The sequence below is a fragment of the Chroicocephalus ridibundus genome, chromosome 3, assembly GCF_963924245.1.
Source record: "Chroicocephalus ridibundus chromosome 3, bChrRid1.1, whole genome shotgun sequence".
In the NCBI taxonomy this organism is placed as follows: domain Eukaryota; kingdom Metazoa; phylum Chordata; class Aves; order Charadriiformes; family Laridae; genus Chroicocephalus; species Chroicocephalus ridibundus.
Window position 1 is genome coordinate 51,546,971 of NC_086286.1, and position 20,247 is coordinate 51,567,217.

The window sequence follows — 20,247 nt, forward strand, 5'->3', positions numbered from 1 at the left end:
TGTGGAAGAGTAGGATCCATCTCACCAGACTGCACCATCTAGAAGATAATTACCTGTTTTAGTTGCCTCGATGCACATAGGATGATATTGATCATTTTGTGACCCTTTAAGGGCACATATTTTTCTCCCTTGGATACACAAGGAGTTGAAATGACCCACTCAAACCAGACTTCTGTCTTTTAAATTATAGTCTGAAATATTTAATTTCACCAAGACTTTCTGTCTCCTGTGTAAGAAGTGGATAACAGCATTCTTCTTCCTTCCTTTTACTCCCTTAAATGAAGTTACTTGGTTATATAGAAAGGTAGCAACTAACCTTACAAGTGTATTAAACAAATGGGATACTGAATGAGAAAGGGTAATAGAATCTGTCAACCTATGATTAAACCCCTTTGATTTCAGGAGATCACCAGAGACATTTACACTAGCCAGCTGTATTTTCCACCCTGATTGTCTTTCCTGCTCCGCCCCAGTATAATTCCCATTAAGGAGTCCAACTTGTGCCTTTGTAAGGCAGGCCACTGACAGTGTTTTCTTCCCATAAAGTTTACAGCACAAAATAAGAACTGAAATGAGATTTAATAAAAGGTGTCACTATACCTACTGCCAGAAACCAGTCTGCATCTGGCTGAAGAACTGTTTTATTAAAAAAGTAAATGACATTATATACATAACTACTAGAATTAATTTCAGGAGACTTTAGTTGTCTGCTTTAGGCACTGAATGTAAATTAGTTATGTAGACTCCTTCCCTAGTTAGTAGGGGAAGACATCTGCCCTGATGTAAGTGTCTAAGATAGGTTGGCTGAATCACCTTTAAGAGGTACCCACCTCGTGGATAACTAAGGCTGAGTGGAAGAGGGCCATACAAAGAGTATATTTTAACATGGCATACTACAGAGCTGATTTCTGCCCCCCTTCAGGCTAAGCACAGCCGGAATGGGGGAAAAGTATTCACACCTGCCAGCTCCAAAGAAAAACTATGCCTCAATTTTTCAGACACTATTAAACAGATAATATCTGCCAGTACCGGGGTCTCTGATTTTCTGTCCATGAAATTCACAGCTTCTGGGTTTTTTTCTGCTTTCCATCTCTGATGTTCTGAAACTCTGAGCTCATCTCGAAGCTCCATGTTCTGCCTGGTCAGCTTCTCAACCTGGTCTCTCAGCTTGCCATAGGCAGCGTGCCAGCAGGACTCATTTCTCTTGAACTCCTCCTGCAGTCCTGCAATCTGCTGTTTTAATATCTACCAGTAGAAAAAAAAATGTGCCATGTCATTGCCAGCTCTGGACTAGGCATGCCCACCTTACACACCCAGAAGGGAGCATAGAGTCTTTTGTTCTGCTTAAAGGTCTACAGTAAAAAGGTCTTCAATATAAAGGTCTGTAATATAAAAAGAACACATTTGAAATTATTTCTCAAAAAAAACCCCAACCAACCAAACAAAAAACCCCACTACTCTGCAAACTCCTGTATTTAAAACAAACCAATAGTTACAAAGTAAGCAAAGTCCTTGCTGTGTGAAGGAAAATCAGGAAATGTAAACTAATCATGCAAACAAACACCATTAAATGTGTATATTTTCAAAAAAAGGCAAGGATACAAGGTATATTTTAATGGCAAAAATGCCAGTTCATCAGATCTTCACGTAGTGACAAAGACACATGATTAGTTAAATGGTCCTTACAAATAGCAGGGGACCGCAAACACATGATTTTCAACTAAGTTCAGGAAAGTGAAGGTAGTGAAATTTGGTGCATTTTGGAGAGGACTTCTCCATATATGTGCATCTCCATTATTTTTCCCTATTCCCTTCTCCTTCCCTCACCAGTGCTGATGCCAACTCTGAGTCCTCTTGTTTCAAAGCACTCATGCTGGACACTGCAGGTGCATGTGGAGTTAAGCTAGAAATGTGAATTTTGCTCTGTAGTCAATCAGTTGTCACGTGCAACCCTTTCCTACTTTCCCCTCATTTGTGTGTCTGTCCACTTGTATCCTCATCACCATCCTTTCTTTGCTATGAGCTGCCTGGTCAGAATTTGGCACATCCGTTGGCCATTTTCAAGAAGAAGCAAACTTCCGAACTTGGGAATCACACAGATAAGTGTCTCAGAAAGTGTGTTGTAATCGTGTTGTGGAAAACTAACTTTCTGAACCTGTACTCATTATGCTATCAGGTCAGAACAGAAGATCGAAACAATTCTTTCAAACTTCATATCTAGTGCTAGACCTAGTCAGGAAACACAATTATTCCCTGGCAGAAATTCTCACATTTTTTTTAAAAAATCACAGGTGGAAATAAAGCTCGTGTTTCAAAATATTGTGCAGAGAGGATATTAAGAATATTTTTATTCAAAATAGTAAAATAACCTCACTGAAACAGGTAATCATTTCCTGTTATAAATGTTACCTCTAGAGAAACAGAACATGAGCAGACAAAACATTCACTATGTGTATGGTACAAAAATATGTATTTCAAAAATGTACTAATGAAAAATATAGAAAGTATACAAAGTTTGAGCAAAGTACTGTCTTGCCAGTCTCATTTGCTCTGAAACTTTTTCAGTCAAGAAGATAATTGAAATTGTCAGTTTGCTGTCAAATATATCAGTTTGGTTTAGACATCCTTTTGCAGCAGAACATTGTTCCAGACGTTTCTGAGCATTAGCATTGCCTACTTTTTTATCCTATAAAAATATAGCTTTTAGCTGCCCCCATCTTCTTTATCACTGTCTCACATGGCTCACCATTTTTTCCTTCTCTTTATCAGTGACTCTTCTAGAAAATTACTTAAAGTCATATTGTGCCTAGCTATTTTTAATAGGGTTAATAGCCGCAGATATTCAGAGGTTGCTTTATCACTAAGGAGGCTGAAATAGAGGATTCAAACAGACAGAATCCCCTAAAGGAACTTAGAACAAACCACAATAAATGAGTCAGGGATGTTATTAGGCAGGTTAGGTTTTTAGATACATAGCTAGAAATCATCAAAACAACTCAAAGTCAAAGGTCAGGGTAGTTTAAAGTAAACAATCAACAAACTCCCGGCTCAGGGATGAGAATAGAGAAAGATGGCCAATAACTCTTTGCCACTGGCACAATGACTCTCTATATCAAAAAGGTGTGAGGCCCACTATGGCAGGAGTTGGAAATTTTTCAAGAGCCAGCTCAGATCTGGGAAAACCGGTACAAGGAAGTACAAGGAACATGGGAACCTCCCTCCCTTCCTTACAAAATAGAAAGCATAACCTTATTTTTTTCTTATATAAAGAAAGTGGGATGTACATTTAAAATATAAAACAAGGCAATGTCCTATTAACTTGAAAAATCTTCACTGTACACACAACTGTCATCAAGAAGTAGAATGGATAATTGGCCATCTGTGCCAAATGGAAGGATTTATGTGCTACCATAAGATGCCTGCATGGAAGGATACTAATTGTTGAGAACTGCATATTTATTCTACAGAAGACAGCTTACTTGTATTTCTTCTGATTTCACGTTTTCTCCAGTGACTCTAGCTGTTCCTTTGAACTTGCTATGGGCAATTTTTTCTTTCTGCAGTGGGTGAATTTTGTCTCTATTGCATTCCAAAGGGTGAGTCAGCTCCTGGCTCCTGACAGTCTTGAGCTGGTCCATTTGTTTTCTGTTCAGAAGGCAAACAAAGAGTTGGCACAAAGGCTATTAAAAAGGACTGTCTTCAGATGTGCCTTCTTTGGGCATGATTTTTGGAGGGCTTGGGCATGTTCCATATATGCTGATACTGCTGGGAGTGGCAACAAGTTATCAGCACTTGTCAAAATTCAGGTCCTTCATCACTGGGAACACTCAAGCATGCATTCAGCTGCAAAATTTATTCTGTTGAGTAGATGGGAAAATTCTCATTGAAATTTTCTGACAACATAATGACCATGAACTTAGAGGCTTTCAAACACATTTTCTGTTCATAGAGATAGCTAAATTAGGGCAGATCTGCAGAAGGCACAGCCTGTTCCCTGGCATTGCACCTATGAAGCACTTCATCGTGCAAGGCAGCCCAGTCATTCCTACAAATGAGAACAGCCATGGACCTGAATGAAAGGGGATAAAGTACTTTACTTTCCATAGGTAAATATACTCCAAGAGTTAAATGTGGGAGCTCAGCACCCAGAAGAGATTTTGCCTTTGAACTCAATGTCTCAAGGCGTGAGTGGTCTGGAAGTGCACTTAAAAACTCAGCAAGAGGGGAAGAGTATAAATCTTTGCATATCCCCAAATGAAGTATATTTGTATGACTGTAATCCAGCTGATTAGTTTGTTTTAGTACGATTTAAATTATTTTTTAGCTTCCTGCTTCAGCTGACTTCATGACCTACAGCCACCATCTGCTCATCACTATTACTCGAAAAGCAACAAGATCTACAGGAGACAGCCATGACCTCATGCTTTCCTCTTAGTAATGGAGTTTAGAACTTCAGCAGCAAAATATGAAAGTTCTCAAAGATACTAAGAGATAAACACAAACTCCCCCTATCCTGCTGCTCTTTACAACTCAATTAATTACCTAATTTTTTTTTATTCTATTTTATTTTTTTTCTATCATAATAAGCCTATCTAATATTCCAGTTAAAGGCATGCTAAAACCAGTCTCATCAATAGTTAATAGAAATATTAATTCTCTTCACAATAATACAGTTAAATTAGCTAATACAGCCCCTGCTTGATTATATCCAGCCTACCACTGCTCCATATCCAGACCAGTTTACCTGAAACACAATATACTAGAACAAAAGCAAGATGCAAAATCTATATAAAACTTCTTCCACTGAAGACTGAACGGTACTGCCTTAAGTTTCTTGCACCCTGTAAAATAAAATCCAGAGAGCTATTTCTTCCAGCAGCTCAGCTGATATCAACCTCTTCAGAATTGCACAAGAGTTACATCTATACAAATGAACTAATCAGAGCTGGAGCATGAACCCAAGCATGCAATTGCCCAGAGAGCCACATGGCTAGCACGACCTCTGGTCTTGGCATCAGCCATCCAACACTGTACTAGGCAATGCTGGGCAAGGTTTGGAGGTTAGCAAAGACCAGGGAACATATCCATCAGACAACTCGTGTGCAGCCACCTAGGTCTGCAGGGTAAAACAGGTTAGTCATATGGAGGTGTTATGCTGTGCTTTGCCTCAAGGCTAGAAAACAGACCCTGGCCCGAGGAAACATAATAACCAAGGACGCCAGAAGCACACATAATAGTTCTTTGGAGCCTCAGACAATCAGCTTATACCCTAGCTAGAAGTTGCAAATAGGAGCTAGGTGCAAATCGCAGTTATAAAATATAGAAAAAAAAGGCTAAGTACTTTGTGCTAACTGAAATTCTTGCATGAGTCCCAGGTGTACCTCTGCATGAGGCACATTGCAGCAGGCTGCCTGTGAGGCAAAAACATACATGAAACAAAGGTCTTTTTCCGAGAAAAAGCCTTTTAGCGAAATACAGATGGGAAAAAACCCCAAACCTGCTGGCTACTGCTGTTGGTCCAGAAAGAGTGTAGATTCAATGCTACAAAGAAATGATGTATTAAAAATGGCAAACAAGTTGTCCTTGTTGAAGGAACAAGGAAATGACCATCCCTAAATCTTCTGACTGATGTCAACAGTAACTACCTCAGTGCTGCGAGGGTGGAGCCAGAGGCACTCTGCAGGCTCTGTTAGGCCCTAGATACATACATCCCAACTGTTTTCACCCTCTTGCCTATGTGATTCGTGCTTGCAAAGGTCTAAAAACAAACTGCTTGGAAACGAAAGAATGGAGAGACTGGGCAGGTCCAGGCATGTCATGCAGCTCTCAAAAGGATTTTCATTGCTTCCCACGAGCACAAGTTGTCAATATGGCACGAGTGAAATGCTATCAATGTAGTGGCCATCTTGTGTTCCTAGTAGGCTTACTGGTTTAAAAATACGGAGCAGATTCTGAGATTGCATACATCAGTACAGGGTCAATGCAGTCAAGGAGGAGAAGCTGTCTTTTGCAATTAGTTTTAGCTCATAAATTACAAAAAATGAGTGAGAAGTTGCACACATCGTACTAGGCAGGTATTTTTGGATAAACATCTGTGTGAAAATCCTAGAGGCTGCTTTGGCTAATGACATGAATAAATCCACAGAAAACTCTTTTGAAAACCTGCACTATTATGAAAAAATCAAAGCCATGTCACCTGTGAGGCAGCATTGTCAGCAGGCAGAGAATGCAGTGCTGGCAGAGAGTGCACTGCAGTAATTCTCCACCAATACATCCCCACACAGCCAAAATTTACATCAGTAAAAGTAAAAGCAGTACCTAATTTCATTAGTAGGTTTATGAACTGCCAAATCACACAAATATTCACATCTGGAACTCCCATCACAGTCAGCTGTGATAGCTACAAACAAGAAGGATCTTTAATCAAATCATTTATTTTTAAGACATTGAAAGTATCTTGCTAAAAGACAGCTGTAGGAGGAAATCATACAAAATGATAAATGTAATTTAGAAATATTCTTTGACACTAATCCCATGGTCTTTGAAATCAAAAGGAATGAACATGCAGATGTGAAAAATAATTTCTTAGTTTGTATTATATATTAAAAATCCAAAGCAATAATTATGCTTATTGGGCACTAGTTAAGAACTCGGCTTGAAATGTAAAAAGGAGTCTCTCCTGTGTTTACAGTAGATGGTACCTAGTAACTTCTAACAGATTTCATCACATTAAAAAATATATATTTGATTTGATTGTAAGAATGCTAAATTTTCTTTAGAGGCATTTACATAACCTGTAATTAATTATAGTTGTGATGGCACTTCCATTCTAACCCTATAGTTTCAAAACTAATTTCGTGCAGGGATTTTGTGGTAAGGAATTATTTCACTTCTATGAAGATGTAAAACAAAACAAAACCAAAATTATTTTCAGCATTTAATAATTACAAAAGCAACTCTCTTGAATTTTCAAGTTCTTCATCTCTATGGTACCAAGCACATCCTCAATGTAGTCTGAAGATAGGTATTTCTGAAATAACAATGCTGTTGTCATTGACATATGCTATACACTTTTTGTTAACTTTGGAAATATGGGCTACCCTGATGTGAATGTTGTATGATACATTTATCCTTTACTCCATCAGAAGCCTGATTCTATAAAATAAATTAACCTGAGTTCTTACTGATTTCAGTGCAATCTGAAGATCTTCAGCAACTTATAAAAACGATTTAGCATTACTCAGCTTTAAGACCCAAACTGCACCAGTATTTTCAGACTTGACCCCCTTCAGTTAGGCACTTTACTTTTTATCGAGACAGCTAAATAAGTGTTTCATTTCTGAAACAATATAGACACAGTTGAAAAGAGGCTAGTTAATAAGGATGAATCTTTATTAGCCAGGTGATCCTAAAGGAAATATGGGCCTTACTGCACACTCAAATCAATTTCTGGTGTATACAGACTTACCTGCAAAAATGCATTGCTTTCTGTTGTTCTTCTTTCACCCTAGTCAGTGAAGGGGTTCCTCTGTGATACACACCAGTTTCTAATTCTCCGGTAAGGATGTTCTGATTTTGTTCTATAAAGACGTCTATGTTAGTACACAGAACTTTGTGAATATTTATGTACTCTCTCTACGTATTTAAAAGCCCAGACTGCATAAGTGCAGTAAGCTTTATTGCTTAATCTATCAAACAAAATTAACATATCTTTGACTAATTATGCAAGTATTCCATTCCCAGAATAATCCTTAGTAGTGCAATCCAAGTCCTACAAATCACAACAAATGGAAAGGATTTGGGGATATATCAGTATCAGTAGCTGAATTCCTTTTCAGGAATGTGAATGCCAGGTGTTAGTTCAACCTTATTTTTAATGTAACTTTAAAAGACACCTCAGGAACCCTTTTCTAACAGCAGCCTGATGCGGAGTAGAGTGTGCTTAGCAAGTTGTCACAGAGCCATTGAGAGCCATTGGAAGTTAGTATTTCTGTCCCGGTGATTACTGCAAGTAGGAAAAGTGATTTTGACTGATCCTATGCATCCTTACCTAATGCGTCTGTAAACAGTTTTTTCTGTGGTTTCTCCACTGGAGGGGTTTCTTTAATCTTGAAAGCAGGAATCTCACCAGTCACTGTTGAGGATGGCATATTTAGGCTTTTAACATCCCTGGCCCTATTCTCATTCTTTGATATACGCTCATGCTCTCTCCTTTTCAGTCTCGTGAGATGAAACAGGGACTGCTGAAGAGAAGAACGAGCCTTGCTCCCTTTCAGACTGACAGCCCCAGTACTGGAATCACTGCTGCTTGTGCTGCAGGAGGGACCTTGTTGTCTTGAGATTGCTTGAATATTTTGCTTCCCTGTGGGTGATCTGCTGTACCTTTTAACAGACATTTTTTCAGTTCCACTGGGCTCATCACTAGCATAATCATCATCAGAGAGATCCAAATGTCCATCAGTATGATCTACTCTCCGAGGCCCATGCTGGGAGGGATACTGAGCATGGTGAGATTTGGGGTCATCGTCACTGTTGGAGGATAAGCAGCTTGACTCACAGGACAAAGATGCAACACACCACGTCGAGGCAGCTGTCCCCTTCCTTTGCCACTTCTGCTGCAAGGCTGAGGATGAGCTTCCCTTCTCCACAGCCTCAGGTGAGGTATGTGTAATTTTTACTATCTTATCATTGACCATCTTAAACCCGGTATGGATTTGTCTTTTGCTTTCTGAGCTCTGGCTCCCCAAAACAAGTTCCTGTGGGTATACCTGAACCCACTTCTGGCCCTGTGTGAATGCAGGGCCTGCACTCCACTCAGCCTCCTTGATGCAATCTGTTTCTAAATTCTGAAGTGGACAATGCTTTTTTAGGACTTCCAAGGGGGTTTTTGCTCCCTCTGTGAGATGACCCTTCAGAGGGTGATCCACCCTACCTAGGTCCTTTTGCAGGGTGCCCTCCACAGGTCCATCGGTTCTGCCTGCTTGCCCTAGAGGATCCATATGATGAGTTTCCCTTTCCTCATCTACTTGTAGGTTCATTTCTGTTACTGTTTCAGGATATGGTTGCAGGATTTCAGGCCACTTTCTCTGTGACGAGTCAACAGGATTTTCTTTTGTGTCTTCATCTCTTCCAATCACTTCTTTTTCTTCTGCACTTTGCTCAACTACTTTTGCTTCACAGCCAGTCTGAGCCTTTATCTCCAGCTCAGCTAAAGCACAGTCTGCTTTTTGTTCATGTGTACCCATCTGCATGGAGCTACTGACCTGTAGATTTAACTGAGAGCATTCCCCTGGCTGCAGAATGCCTGCATCCACTTGGCCAGGCTGGGAGAAACGACCCCAGCAATCCAAACCATCTCTTCTGGAATGCTTGCTCTCTTCTTTTAAGGGCTTCTCTTTATTTTTTTTGAGCCTTGCCATACCTTCTTTTCGTTTCAGAAAAGCCTTCCGAGGTGTTACTTTTGCCTTGCTCTGAAAAAAACACCAAAAATCCTGACAATCACAGTCTGAGAATCATTCTCCAGAAAGGAAGATGTTTATAATTGAAAAAGCTGAGACACTAGAAGTCTTAAAGACACTGACTATGGATAACTGAGTGCATAAGTAACAGCCCTGAGACTACAGGGAAGGTACGAGAACTTTTAGAAGCAGTTGCTATGTGACGCCTCCATTAATTCATTAGTAGACTCAGATAGTTAAGATGGTGCTAAGCGTTTATATAATAGAAGATAAGACAAGTTCTATCTATTTTTTTAAATAAAGTTTGAGTGGTTTTTAGAATGTGACGCAGAAATATATAAATGCATCAGTTTGAGATATTATTTTGCCAGGGAGACACAGAGAAAATTCCCGAGTGATGAAACGTGCATCTTCCAAGGCAAGCCTAACAAAATGCTGAGTCTGACACCTAGAGGTGTCAGACATAAATTTATCTCAAACTGCACATACGGCAAAAAAGCAGAACAGTATCACTCTACTTGGCCTTTGTATAAAAACTGTATTTGGAAATGCCTCCATTCTCACATTAGTGGCACGTAAGAGACTGCACAGACCGTTTATTATGAAATAAACTAACAGAATCAACCCTGAGGTCTAATTTAGCTAAGTATGTTGAGACACGGGCACAAACTATGACCCAGAAAGTATGTGGAAAGAGAAGAATCTGTTGGGAAACATTGGGGAATATGACTATGACCGAGTAATACAGGTTTTTTACTTTTGGGAAAAATCTTCCAATGTCACATGAAAGAAGAGTGGAAAAATGTGCTGCCATGCAATAAGCCAAAACAGAGCCCATGCAACGCTCAAGTCCATGAGAACTTATCAAAAACAAAGTAAATGCACCAATGGCACAGTACCTGCTGCTCCTTCTGCTGTTTTGTTATGAGATGATTGTCTACTGTAAGTTGTTCTTCAACAAATTCTTCAGAAGGCTTCTGTCTAATGCCAATTGCTGGTGTGACTGGCCTAGACAAGGAACAGGGAGGTACTTATTTTTAAGATTCTCCAACTAATTTTCCTTCGATGATTGTCACCGAGCTGATGCTGAGTTTAGAACGAAAATATTCTCTCCAAGTTTTTTTAAATGTGAAGCATGTAAGTAAAAAGCCCACTATTATGTGACACCTAATTCTCACTTTAAAACATCCTGTCTGGACTAAACATTAATTATGCTTTTAGCAAGTAATATTTTTTGGCTGTTATCAGTCTCTCCTTAAAAATATAAAATAGTCAAAAGGAAAATATTTCAAGCATTTTCTTCAGACTAGAGCTGGTTACAGTCACAAAGAGCTCACTATCTCTCTGACAGGGTGGTTTGAATTAGCTAGTGAAGAGCGACAGAGGAGAAAAATAATTTCCATAATGTTGCAGAGGGACAAATTGAACACTGACTCTAAACGAAGTATAATACATCATACATGAACATATTGCATTGGAAATGTGTTCAAAGCCTTAATTTAGGCACTTCTTAATAATTTCTACTGAATATTAAAAAATCTTGGGTTTAATAGGGTTACTGGTTACACAACACATCATCACTGTTCTTTCTATACCCAGCCTCCACCCAACACCACTGTACCAAGGATAATCTTTTTATTTGTAAGTCTGGCTCTGTCTGTTAGCACGCAGCATGGCCTAGTAGGGTTAGATTTGTAGAGCAAAACTGTTGTTGCTGAGGTCTCAATGTTAGACAATATGCATTTCAGGGAAGTTTACTTCAAACCAACTGAAGCCTTGTCCCATAGTGAAAATGTCACAAAGAGCTGGAGTACATTCTGTGCTGTAGTTTCATCCAGCTCATGCTAAGACCACAATGTGAATTAAAGCACAACAAGTGGGGGTGACTGGGAGATGGACTTCAAAAGCTCACTTCTGATCCCCAAAGGTATATGTGGACAAGCCCACTTGCCCAGAGGTGCTTATGGTCCTGTCACCTCTTCTCAGCCTTTTGGTCTGGAGGTCCCCATCTTCCTTCTCTGCCCAACTCCCACATGGTTAATGCACTAAAACACACTCATGACAATTACTGTAAGTCTGTACTTAGAAGTTTGCTGCTTCTCTTTTATACTTGATGGAAGGATTGGTGTGCCAAAAAGATGCTGCTTCTATCTGCATCAGCTGAGGAAAGGTAACAACTCTATGAGCATTTCTTTCATCACTAATGCCAACCAAACCATTCTTGCCTAGCCATGAGCACCCATTCAGTGTGCTGGTACAACTCCTTTTGCAATGCAGTGATGAACCAGATCAGAGAACTGATCCAAGTTAAAAGTTACATTTCTCCTCTCTCCAGATAATTTTAACAAGGATTACTTCACTACCTGTTCATTATATAGGCACATAAAAATTGGTCTTGGCACAGCTGAAGAGGCAGAGCAAGGACAAGAATGAATGAGCTACTCAGGATGATGCTGCTATCACAAACTGATGGCCACTGCAGAAGAAATGATGGCATAGCAGAAGTTATCTCTCCCTGATAATTTTTGCCTTACTCCTGTCCTTCAAAGATCATAGTTGCAAGACCAGCTCATTTAAATTGACTGTACTAGCATCCTATCATATAGAAGTAGATCAGCTGCCAGTCCCCAGACCTGTCCTGTCTCTGCCCGTGCATACCTGCCACTCTCAAGCAAAGGAAAGAGCCTTTGTGTTGCAAATATAACACATACAGTATGTGTACAATCAAAGAAAACATGCTTTTGTATCTTGACTGACCGATTAAGATAATTTCTCACCTGTCTTCTATGTTTCCAGTCTTCACCTTCCCCTCTATGCCAAAGGGAGATGGAGGAATCACCTCCTTTACGTGTTCTCTTTGTTCTTCTTTGACAGCAGAAAAAGTTTCAGGGAAACTCTTTTCTTTTAATTGCCTGTTATCTAAGCAGCAGGAAAAAGGTCAATGAAAGCAAAGCCTTTAGAGAATGAATGAATGAATGAATGAATGAATGAACAAATGAAAAATAAACATAATAAAATAAATTAGAAATGTTTATATTTTCAACAACATATGCAAGATTTTGATTTTTGAAAATACTTTTTGAGAATACAATTGAATTGAGTTAGTGGAGGGAAATCTGTCAAAAAAAGAGGCTCCTGATCCTCACGTCTAGCTGCTGGAAATAAGGAAAGGGCAAATGGTATCATTTGTACTCCTTGCCTCTAGAGATTTCTAATGCTTGGTTATTGTGTTCACTGCAGAACATTGCAGTGGAGACACTTTGCTAGACAGTACTGAACTACTCACTACTACAGAACAACGTGCAAGCAGCTGTGTAATTCACCTTTGTTTTCTTTTCTGTTCTCTTCTTGAGCATCTTGTCTGGAAAGTTTTTTTGTGGGGCTCCCAGTACACTGAAGCAACGGCTCGGTGCTTATCCCTTTAAATAAGAATGTGAAGAGTTATACAAGCTGTTGGTACACTCATGTTTATGTTACCAGCAGTAAAAACCCACACGCCTCCCAGCAGTTAGGAAGGTCTCTGTTCATTCCAGTCCTCAAGCACACATTCAGCTGAAGCAAATTTCAAAGGCAACTGCACTGAGCAGCTGCCAGTCAGGAGTTAACCTGATGCAATAAGACCTCTGCAACTTCAAGCTTTAGTTTTACACAAACAAAGCACATCTAAGTCAGCACTGCTGTCAAAAAAAGCAGTCATACCCCGCCTTGTCCTAATATGTTCTTGCTCTCAGGTTCTTGCTTTCCTCATCTACTACTCCCTGTTCTATGCTGGCTGAAGTATGTCTGAAGCTCTCTGATAAACTTTACTGGGCAACTGACCCGGGTTCAGGTTAACCCAGCAAGAAAATAATAGTGCCAGGCACGAGAAGGAGACAAGGCTCTTTCAGTGAGAGTACTGGTCCTGAGCTACCTTGAGGAATAGGAAATTAAAGTTTCAATTGTACTATGGGACTGTCTCACAGCATCACAGTCAGGTCTTGCTATAAAAGTTCAAAGAAATCCAGGATGCAGGTCTGATTTACATCCTCTTCCTCTTTAAGCAGTTTCATTCCCGCTTTTTTTGTTCATCTTCACCCCATTTTGAAATCAACTTTTGATTTCTTGCACATCGCTCTTTCTTGTTTCTCACCCTTTGGTGTCTTCCCACAGAAGAAAACTCTGGCTAAATGTAGCAAAGAGAAGATGCCAAATGGCAGTTTACATTGTTTTTTCTCCAAATGATGTGACTCCATATCAATGTGAGAAACACCAAGGTTGCTGATGAAGACCAGGCCTTCTTAGCTAAAGAAACACATTCTCTCACCTTTGGAAGCTATATCCACTTCCTACTTTTTATTCTTCTCCCCCTAAATATAACATACCCCCTACTTCATATAGCTTAGCTTTTCCAATTGAATGACTTGCTGCTCCATTTATACCTACAAGGCCAAATTTCTCTGTCACTATGAGAGGAAGAATGACTGTGATTCAAAAAGTAAAAAAAAAAAAATCAAGGTTAAAATACTTTAAAAGCTTTTATAACAAGCCATCAAAAAAACAAAGCACCTTCCCCTGACCTGCAATAAAATCAGTAATAATCACTAGCAAGGGCAAAAATTCACAGGATTGGCACAATAGCTCTAGTTTCAGATTTCCAGCACTTTTTACTCACCTGAATCTGAAAGTTGCACGTGCTCCCCTGAGATTTCTGAACTGCTCTCGTTTGGCATGAACGGCGGGGATCTGCTTTGCCAAGCAGAGCGCATTGCCAAGGGAGAGGTCGGTAAGCACTCTAGGCTCTCAACTTGGGAAGAATTTTCTGATGGGAACTGGACAGAATTGAAAGTAGCCGGAAAGCACGGAAGGGGTGGCATCGTGGCTACTGGGTGGGAAGGTATCCCAGGAGAAACAGAAAAGCCTAAAAATCATTACCAGGGAAGAAAAATTAGAGACACTTAAGACAAATATTTTGCACCAAACTAGAAATCTCTTGCTAAACTGGTCTTGCACAAAAAGAATGTTGCTTTCATGTTACCTGGTGGTTTGTATGTTCAGAGTGAAATAATCAAATTCCGCGTTTGTTATTTTACTAAAATTGTAAAATGTGCTTGCTGCAACCTTCAGTCATAACTAAACTTATCATATGCTACAGGGATGCTGAATTAAAAATAATTTACGAAGTACTCCTGAGCATGTAAAACACACATTTCCTCTAGGACTCCTTAAGTCCCTTCGCTGGTAGAAGTTAAGCATTGCAAAGTATCTCTGAGGCACTTCTCAATGCAAAAGAGGGGAAGGTTTTCCTTTTAGCTCTGGATGGCGGGTTACACATTTTACTAGAAGACTTCCAAGTGGAAAAGTTCTGCATAGGGACCAGAGGCCAGGCTCACTACTTCCAGGAAAGAAGCCCATTTATAAGGTTACAAAATTAGGCTCACTTCTTATTTTCTTTCTCCACAACATGATTCCTTTCTGTGCTGTAACCTGACTTCAACAAGAAGAACAGAATGCCTGCAACTGAAATTGCCTCATCCCGTCGGTTAAGGCCTTCTTTTTTGGAAGAAGGCTGATCTGTGGACTCAAATCCTGCCCAGCACAGACAAAAAAAAAGCCCAACTCGATACTTCTGGACAGATGCCCTAACCATGCAGCTGGCAGGTGGGCAGAGCCCCTTCTGTCTGTGTTACCATGAGACATTAAAATAACAACCTGTAGTTCAATGAGGTTTTGATTTTACTGTTGGTCACTGCATTATTTCTTTAAATGCATGTCAATATTAAAGCAATTACCTTTATCGTAATAAGATAATTCATAGCCTTAGTAGTTCTTCATATTTTACCTCTTTAAAGCTTAATGGGACCAGATGATGCAATATCTTTTGCTATGCTCAACCTACACTGCCTCCACTAACAAAGGAGAACTTTCCGTGCAGATTTTGGTCAGCTTTTCATTCAAGCAAATGTTTTGTCTGTCGCTTTATATGTTAGCTAAATGTATCTGGATACGTAAATACACACAAACAGTATCCTATAAATATATTTCTTACTGTATGAGCTTGGTCTTGAGTTCATGATACAAAATGTACTTCCCTTCTTCAGAAACGCATCAACTGACTTACGGCACTGGGGCAGGGGAAAGAGAAGTTTGCATGATGAAGCATAGCAGGGCTTTCCTTTTCACACTGTTCAGCCCTTCCTGAGAACCTGAAGAAAGTGATGCAGCCTAACTGTTCTCACAGCAAACCGGTGGAAGTAACAAGCAGCATTTTGCTAATTGCAGCATTTGGGCAGGGATTAATGAATAACATAATTACTCTGTGGATGTCCTGCTTTGAGTAGAAAATTTGGAAGCCGCGGAGTGTGTACTTATTCAAGCTGGCCATTGCGGACAGCTTGCTGAGCATTCGCCTGCCATTTCAACCAGACTTTTCTCTGAGGCAAAAAGCACAGGATCATGAAGATTTCATTTACTCAGCCATAGTCTTCATTCTGTCTCTTTCTCAAGTTGTCTCCCTAGTATGCAGCAGTGGCTCTTGACAGCTCTTTCACAGTGGCATAGCTCCATCAGGAAAATTGGTACAATGACACCCAGGCCTGCTGGTATTACTGCTGGTGTGGCTTGGCTTCTGGCTACAGGGTTGATGGTTGAGATCCTGCTTACCCCCACTCCCCCACAAAAAAACCTGACTGACACACTGCATCAAGTTTGAAAATGAGACCTTCAAACAGACGTGACACTGTGTTCCTTCTGAAGTTTCTTGTTCCCTTCAGTCTCATATTCCTTTCCACTGCTGACATCATCGGGAAGCTCAGAACGGTCCCCACAACACAAGCAGACAACCAAAGCTGCGGAAAGCCAGGCCTTTGATGGTCACTGTGGGGTTGGTGTTTGGCCCTTGCTTCCTACCTGGTGCATATACCCCAGTGTACACCTGCTGCTTGTGTACATGCCCAGCAGCTCTGACAGCCATACAGCTTTTCAAGTTGTTGTTAACATGTTTGATGTCAGTTGTTGCAGCCACCCCAACAGCGTGATGGATCTGGTTGTGTGCTGTTTGTCCAGCCCAACTTCTTGTCATTCCTCCAGGAGGTTCTCGGACCCCATGAGGCTGAAGGAAACGAAACAAAAGCCCAGAGCTCTGATAGTCTTAAAAGACACTGAGACTTGAAGCCAGCAGAGACCGTTTGTTATATTTATACAGATCTAATTATGCATATATATACACAGGTTTAAAATACTTCTATTAGTATTATTTTCTTCCAGTTTTGTTACACTTGGAAGAGAGGGTAGTTAAAAGCATTTTGCTGGCCAGTGTCCTTTAATTCCACTTTCCTAAACCCTTTTATTTTGTTGAATAATAATTGCTGTTACATACATTAGTGAGGCAGATTAAACTTGCTAAAATTTCAGTTTCTTTTAAGGCAACAATAGTGTAAGGGCATGTTTCCCTAAAGCCAACTAACAAGTGCCAACTCCCAGACTTTCACGGCCAGGGGAGGTGGGTGGGGGACCAGAAATAATAATAAATCCACAAAGAATTTATGGTCTTTTGCTTTTCTTGCCCCCCACTTGAGACCTTGCAGCTCCTCAACTGGGCAAAGAAGCTTGAAATTAGACCGAGAAAACTGATACCAGATCAATGCACAGATGCAGGCAGGGGATGCCTTAGGTTCCTACCACATGGGTTAGGTGAAGCTGCCTCCCTAGCAGCTCACCTGAGGAGTGGCAGAAATTCAAGGATCACCTGTCCTTCCTATGCCCTTATGGATACTCCCTGCCTGACGTTATGCACAAGCAGCCCTGATAAAGCCTGGCCAACACTGTCACAAGTCTACATGATTTCCCTAAATTCTCCTTTCACCATGGGGCCACTCGCTGAGGAGAATGTGCTACTACTGTGGACAGGGTGGAAAGTGGGGGGTGTCCTCTGTTTCTACTTGCTGAGCAGATGGCATTTTCTGGGGCAACACCACTGGTAAAATGAAGCCGTTCAAGGAGTTGTATCATGCTGTGAGGAACAGGCTGTACTATTAAAGGTAAGAGTCTATTAACAGAAGCATGGTGTGTTGACTTTCTTCCTTTCCTTTTTTCTAGGTAAAAGCTGTAACTTTCATATAGAGGTACAGAAAAAAAGGATATTTCAGCTTTTCTGTAATGCTCACCATTATACTATAGTTTTCTGCAGTACCATTCAAATCCATAGTTCAATAGAAGTCTGTACAGGAGGTCTGTTATTAAACATAAAGGATTCATCCTCATAGTTCTCCTGGAATTTTAGTGTACAAAAATCGAAAGAAACATTTTCTGGGGTTTAAAGCTTGTGCATAATGTGTATAAAGCAATGAGTGTTCTAGCCCAACTGCCAGAGGAAGAGCTCCCAGCCACTGAAAACAACCATCAGACCTTCTATTTCTTTAAGGAAATGCTGCGTTTCACTGCTGGACCGCAAGCATCAGCAGGGAGGGTGCTGCAGCATAAGGAGGGATTCGCCAAGTACCTGGGTTGTAAAGTGCGATGATTTTCTGCTGTTCAGCCACCAGCCTTTGCAGCTGCTCCATATGCTGCCTCATCTCCTGGTCCTGCTGTCCTGGAGTCTGAAAATATCATGAAGACACAGTATCAAACTACATTTCTCAATGTTTCTGGTATCAACAGTAATAACAAAGGAAGCCCTGAGGTGAGGTGGGCTTAGGGCAAGAGGCAAATGATGCAGCCTTGTTGGCACAGGTACTTCTGATTTTTATATCACCAAAAAAGGGTAAAATTACGATAGACTTCCAATGGAGAAAGGGTTGAGAACTGCCAGCATGAATACACCCTAAATAATAAATTCAACTGTGCAACTACCAGAAATATGCAATATGCAGTTATAAATTCAGTGGTTATTTAAAGCAAACTAACCTGTTCCATGTTTTTGTAGGTGGGAGCACAATGGTTCATCCGAGGCTTTGAGGAAGGGAGCAGAGGAGTGAAGATTTCCAAGGTGTCACTTGCATCATAAATTCCAGCCTGGGTTACACTGGAAGGCAGCTTTCGAGGAAAGCAATCAGAGCTGGCCAGATAATATAGTTGCCTTGCATGCTGAAAAGCTTGGTCATGGCCCAAGTTATCTGTTGAGTTGGTACTGTTGCCCATCATACCACTGGCTTCTGAGCTGTATAAAAGTGGACACTGCTTGCTGGAGGACTCATTCATGTTGTCAACTGAACCTGGGGATAAAGGAGGCATGACCTTCTCAATTATTACTTTGGAAGATGGTACCATGCTTGCCAGATCACTGGCAGTCCATTGTGACATATGGTCTTCCTCCTTAAAAGCATCTGCTTCCATGCCCTGCTTTCCAAAATCCATGTTAGGAATGTTCAATAAAAAACACCATGAAGAAAGGTGTCATACTGACATAGTAAATCCTGTGGTTTGTCTTCTTTCTTTTTTTTTTTTTCATCCAAGAGATTATTTTTTAGCCCAGGCTGAACGTAGAGTATCTTCTGACTTCAGAAACTGTAAAACATACATATATAAGTTTATATATTTTTACATCTATATAGAAGTATATATAAATATACATATACTTATATATATATATATATATATATAAAATACTGTTAGGATACATGCAATACAAAACCACAATATTTCTGCCAGCTAAAATAGCTTAGATGTACTGTCTGCTCTCTCACTATTCAATCTTAAAATCTCAGACAAACAGAAACAGATATAAGACTCTATTACAATAAAACCCAAAACCTATTCACCACTCAAAGCATTTGCCAAAGTGTCCTGACCTTGTCTTTCAGCTAAATCTTCATCCTTGAAATTCAGAGAAAATGCTTAATGCCCAAAGATGACTGCAGAAAGCAGGGAATGGAGATAACAGGAGGAAACAGCAGAAAACAAATGGCATGTGAAAAAAAACAAATTGTGTGATGTTTAAGTAGCTGAGAAGAATGTTTATTTGAAAAAGACAGAATAACACTGCTACAGCTTGCATCCATTCTCCCTGAGATCAGTATGTCTGAGACAACTGCACAACACAAACATTCTGCTTCTCCTCTTTAGGCACTGGGGGCCATTCCTTCCAAGGCAGGTGCCAGGCATTTGCTACTTACCTTAAAAAATTGGGGTAGGGGGGTATATTTCAGCAGCTGAAGCTAGTGAGCTCCCCTATCTTGTCTGCTATGGGAAGATAAAAACGTAATTTATTTGCACTCTTTGAGAATTGTGGAGTCTCCAAGAACTCCATTTGCTTGCAAGAAAATGATTTAATGCCTTCTTCCTACTTTAATATAAGTGGTTTGCATAAGAAGTAAACACACCCTACTGGGTTTGGTACCTGCTTTGACAGATCCATCATGTGTAGCTAGGAAACATCATGTTGTTTGCAGGCTTAAACTCCCTTTACAGTTCCACTGGAAACATTTTAGAAATCTACAAATCTAAAACAACAGAAGTACAGGCTGTCTGGGCAGATGCTTGTGCACTAAAATAAGAACCCTGCAGAATGGATCTTTGATAGGAGTGAAACAAAAAGAAGCAGATGTTGTGAAGACAAAGGACCAGACAAGGAGAGATCGGAAAGGATGGGCTAAGAAATCACATTTAAAGAAAATAGTAGAACCTGTGACCCTATATTGCAATTCCCTCCAAAACCTGAGAGGAAACATCAAATTCCTGAGTCTCCTCATTCCTCTGCTGTCAACAACAGTATTGGTTGTATCCTTGTATTGCACAGGATATGATAATTTGCTTCTCCTACAGATCCCCACTTCAGGTTGAAGTCAAGTGGAGGTAAATGTTCCAAACTGCCGGT

The 20,247-nt window shown here is 40.2% G+C and overlaps 1 protein-coding gene across 1 annotated transcript in view; it reads right to left on the minus strand.

Annotated features, from left to right (window-relative positions):
- LOC134513076 (centromere protein J-like) overlaps positions 1-20,247 on the minus strand; it is a 37,565-nt gene that overhangs the window by 15,408 nt on the left and 1,910 nt on the right. The window contains exons 2-11 of the mRNA XM_063329155.1: positions 18,339-18,938; positions 17,935-18,031; positions 14,110-14,355; positions 12,782-12,877; positions 12,236-12,377; positions 10,358-10,466; positions 8,051-9,470; positions 7,469-7,580; positions 3,480-3,645; positions 1,030-1,245 (exon numbers count right to left, since the gene is read on the minus strand). Of these exons, the coding sequence (XP_063185225.1) occupies positions 1,030-1,245; positions 3,480-3,645; positions 7,469-7,580; positions 8,051-9,470; positions 10,358-10,466; positions 12,236-12,377; positions 12,782-12,877; positions 14,110-14,355; positions 17,935-18,031; positions 18,339-18,788 (3,054 nt within the window). The 5' untranslated portion in view covers positions 18,789-18,938. The remainder of the gene's footprint in view (positions 1-1,029; positions 1,246-3,479; positions 3,646-7,468; positions 7,581-8,050; positions 9,471-10,357; positions 10,467-12,235; positions 12,378-12,781; positions 12,878-14,109; positions 14,356-17,934; positions 18,032-18,338; positions 18,939-20,247) is intronic.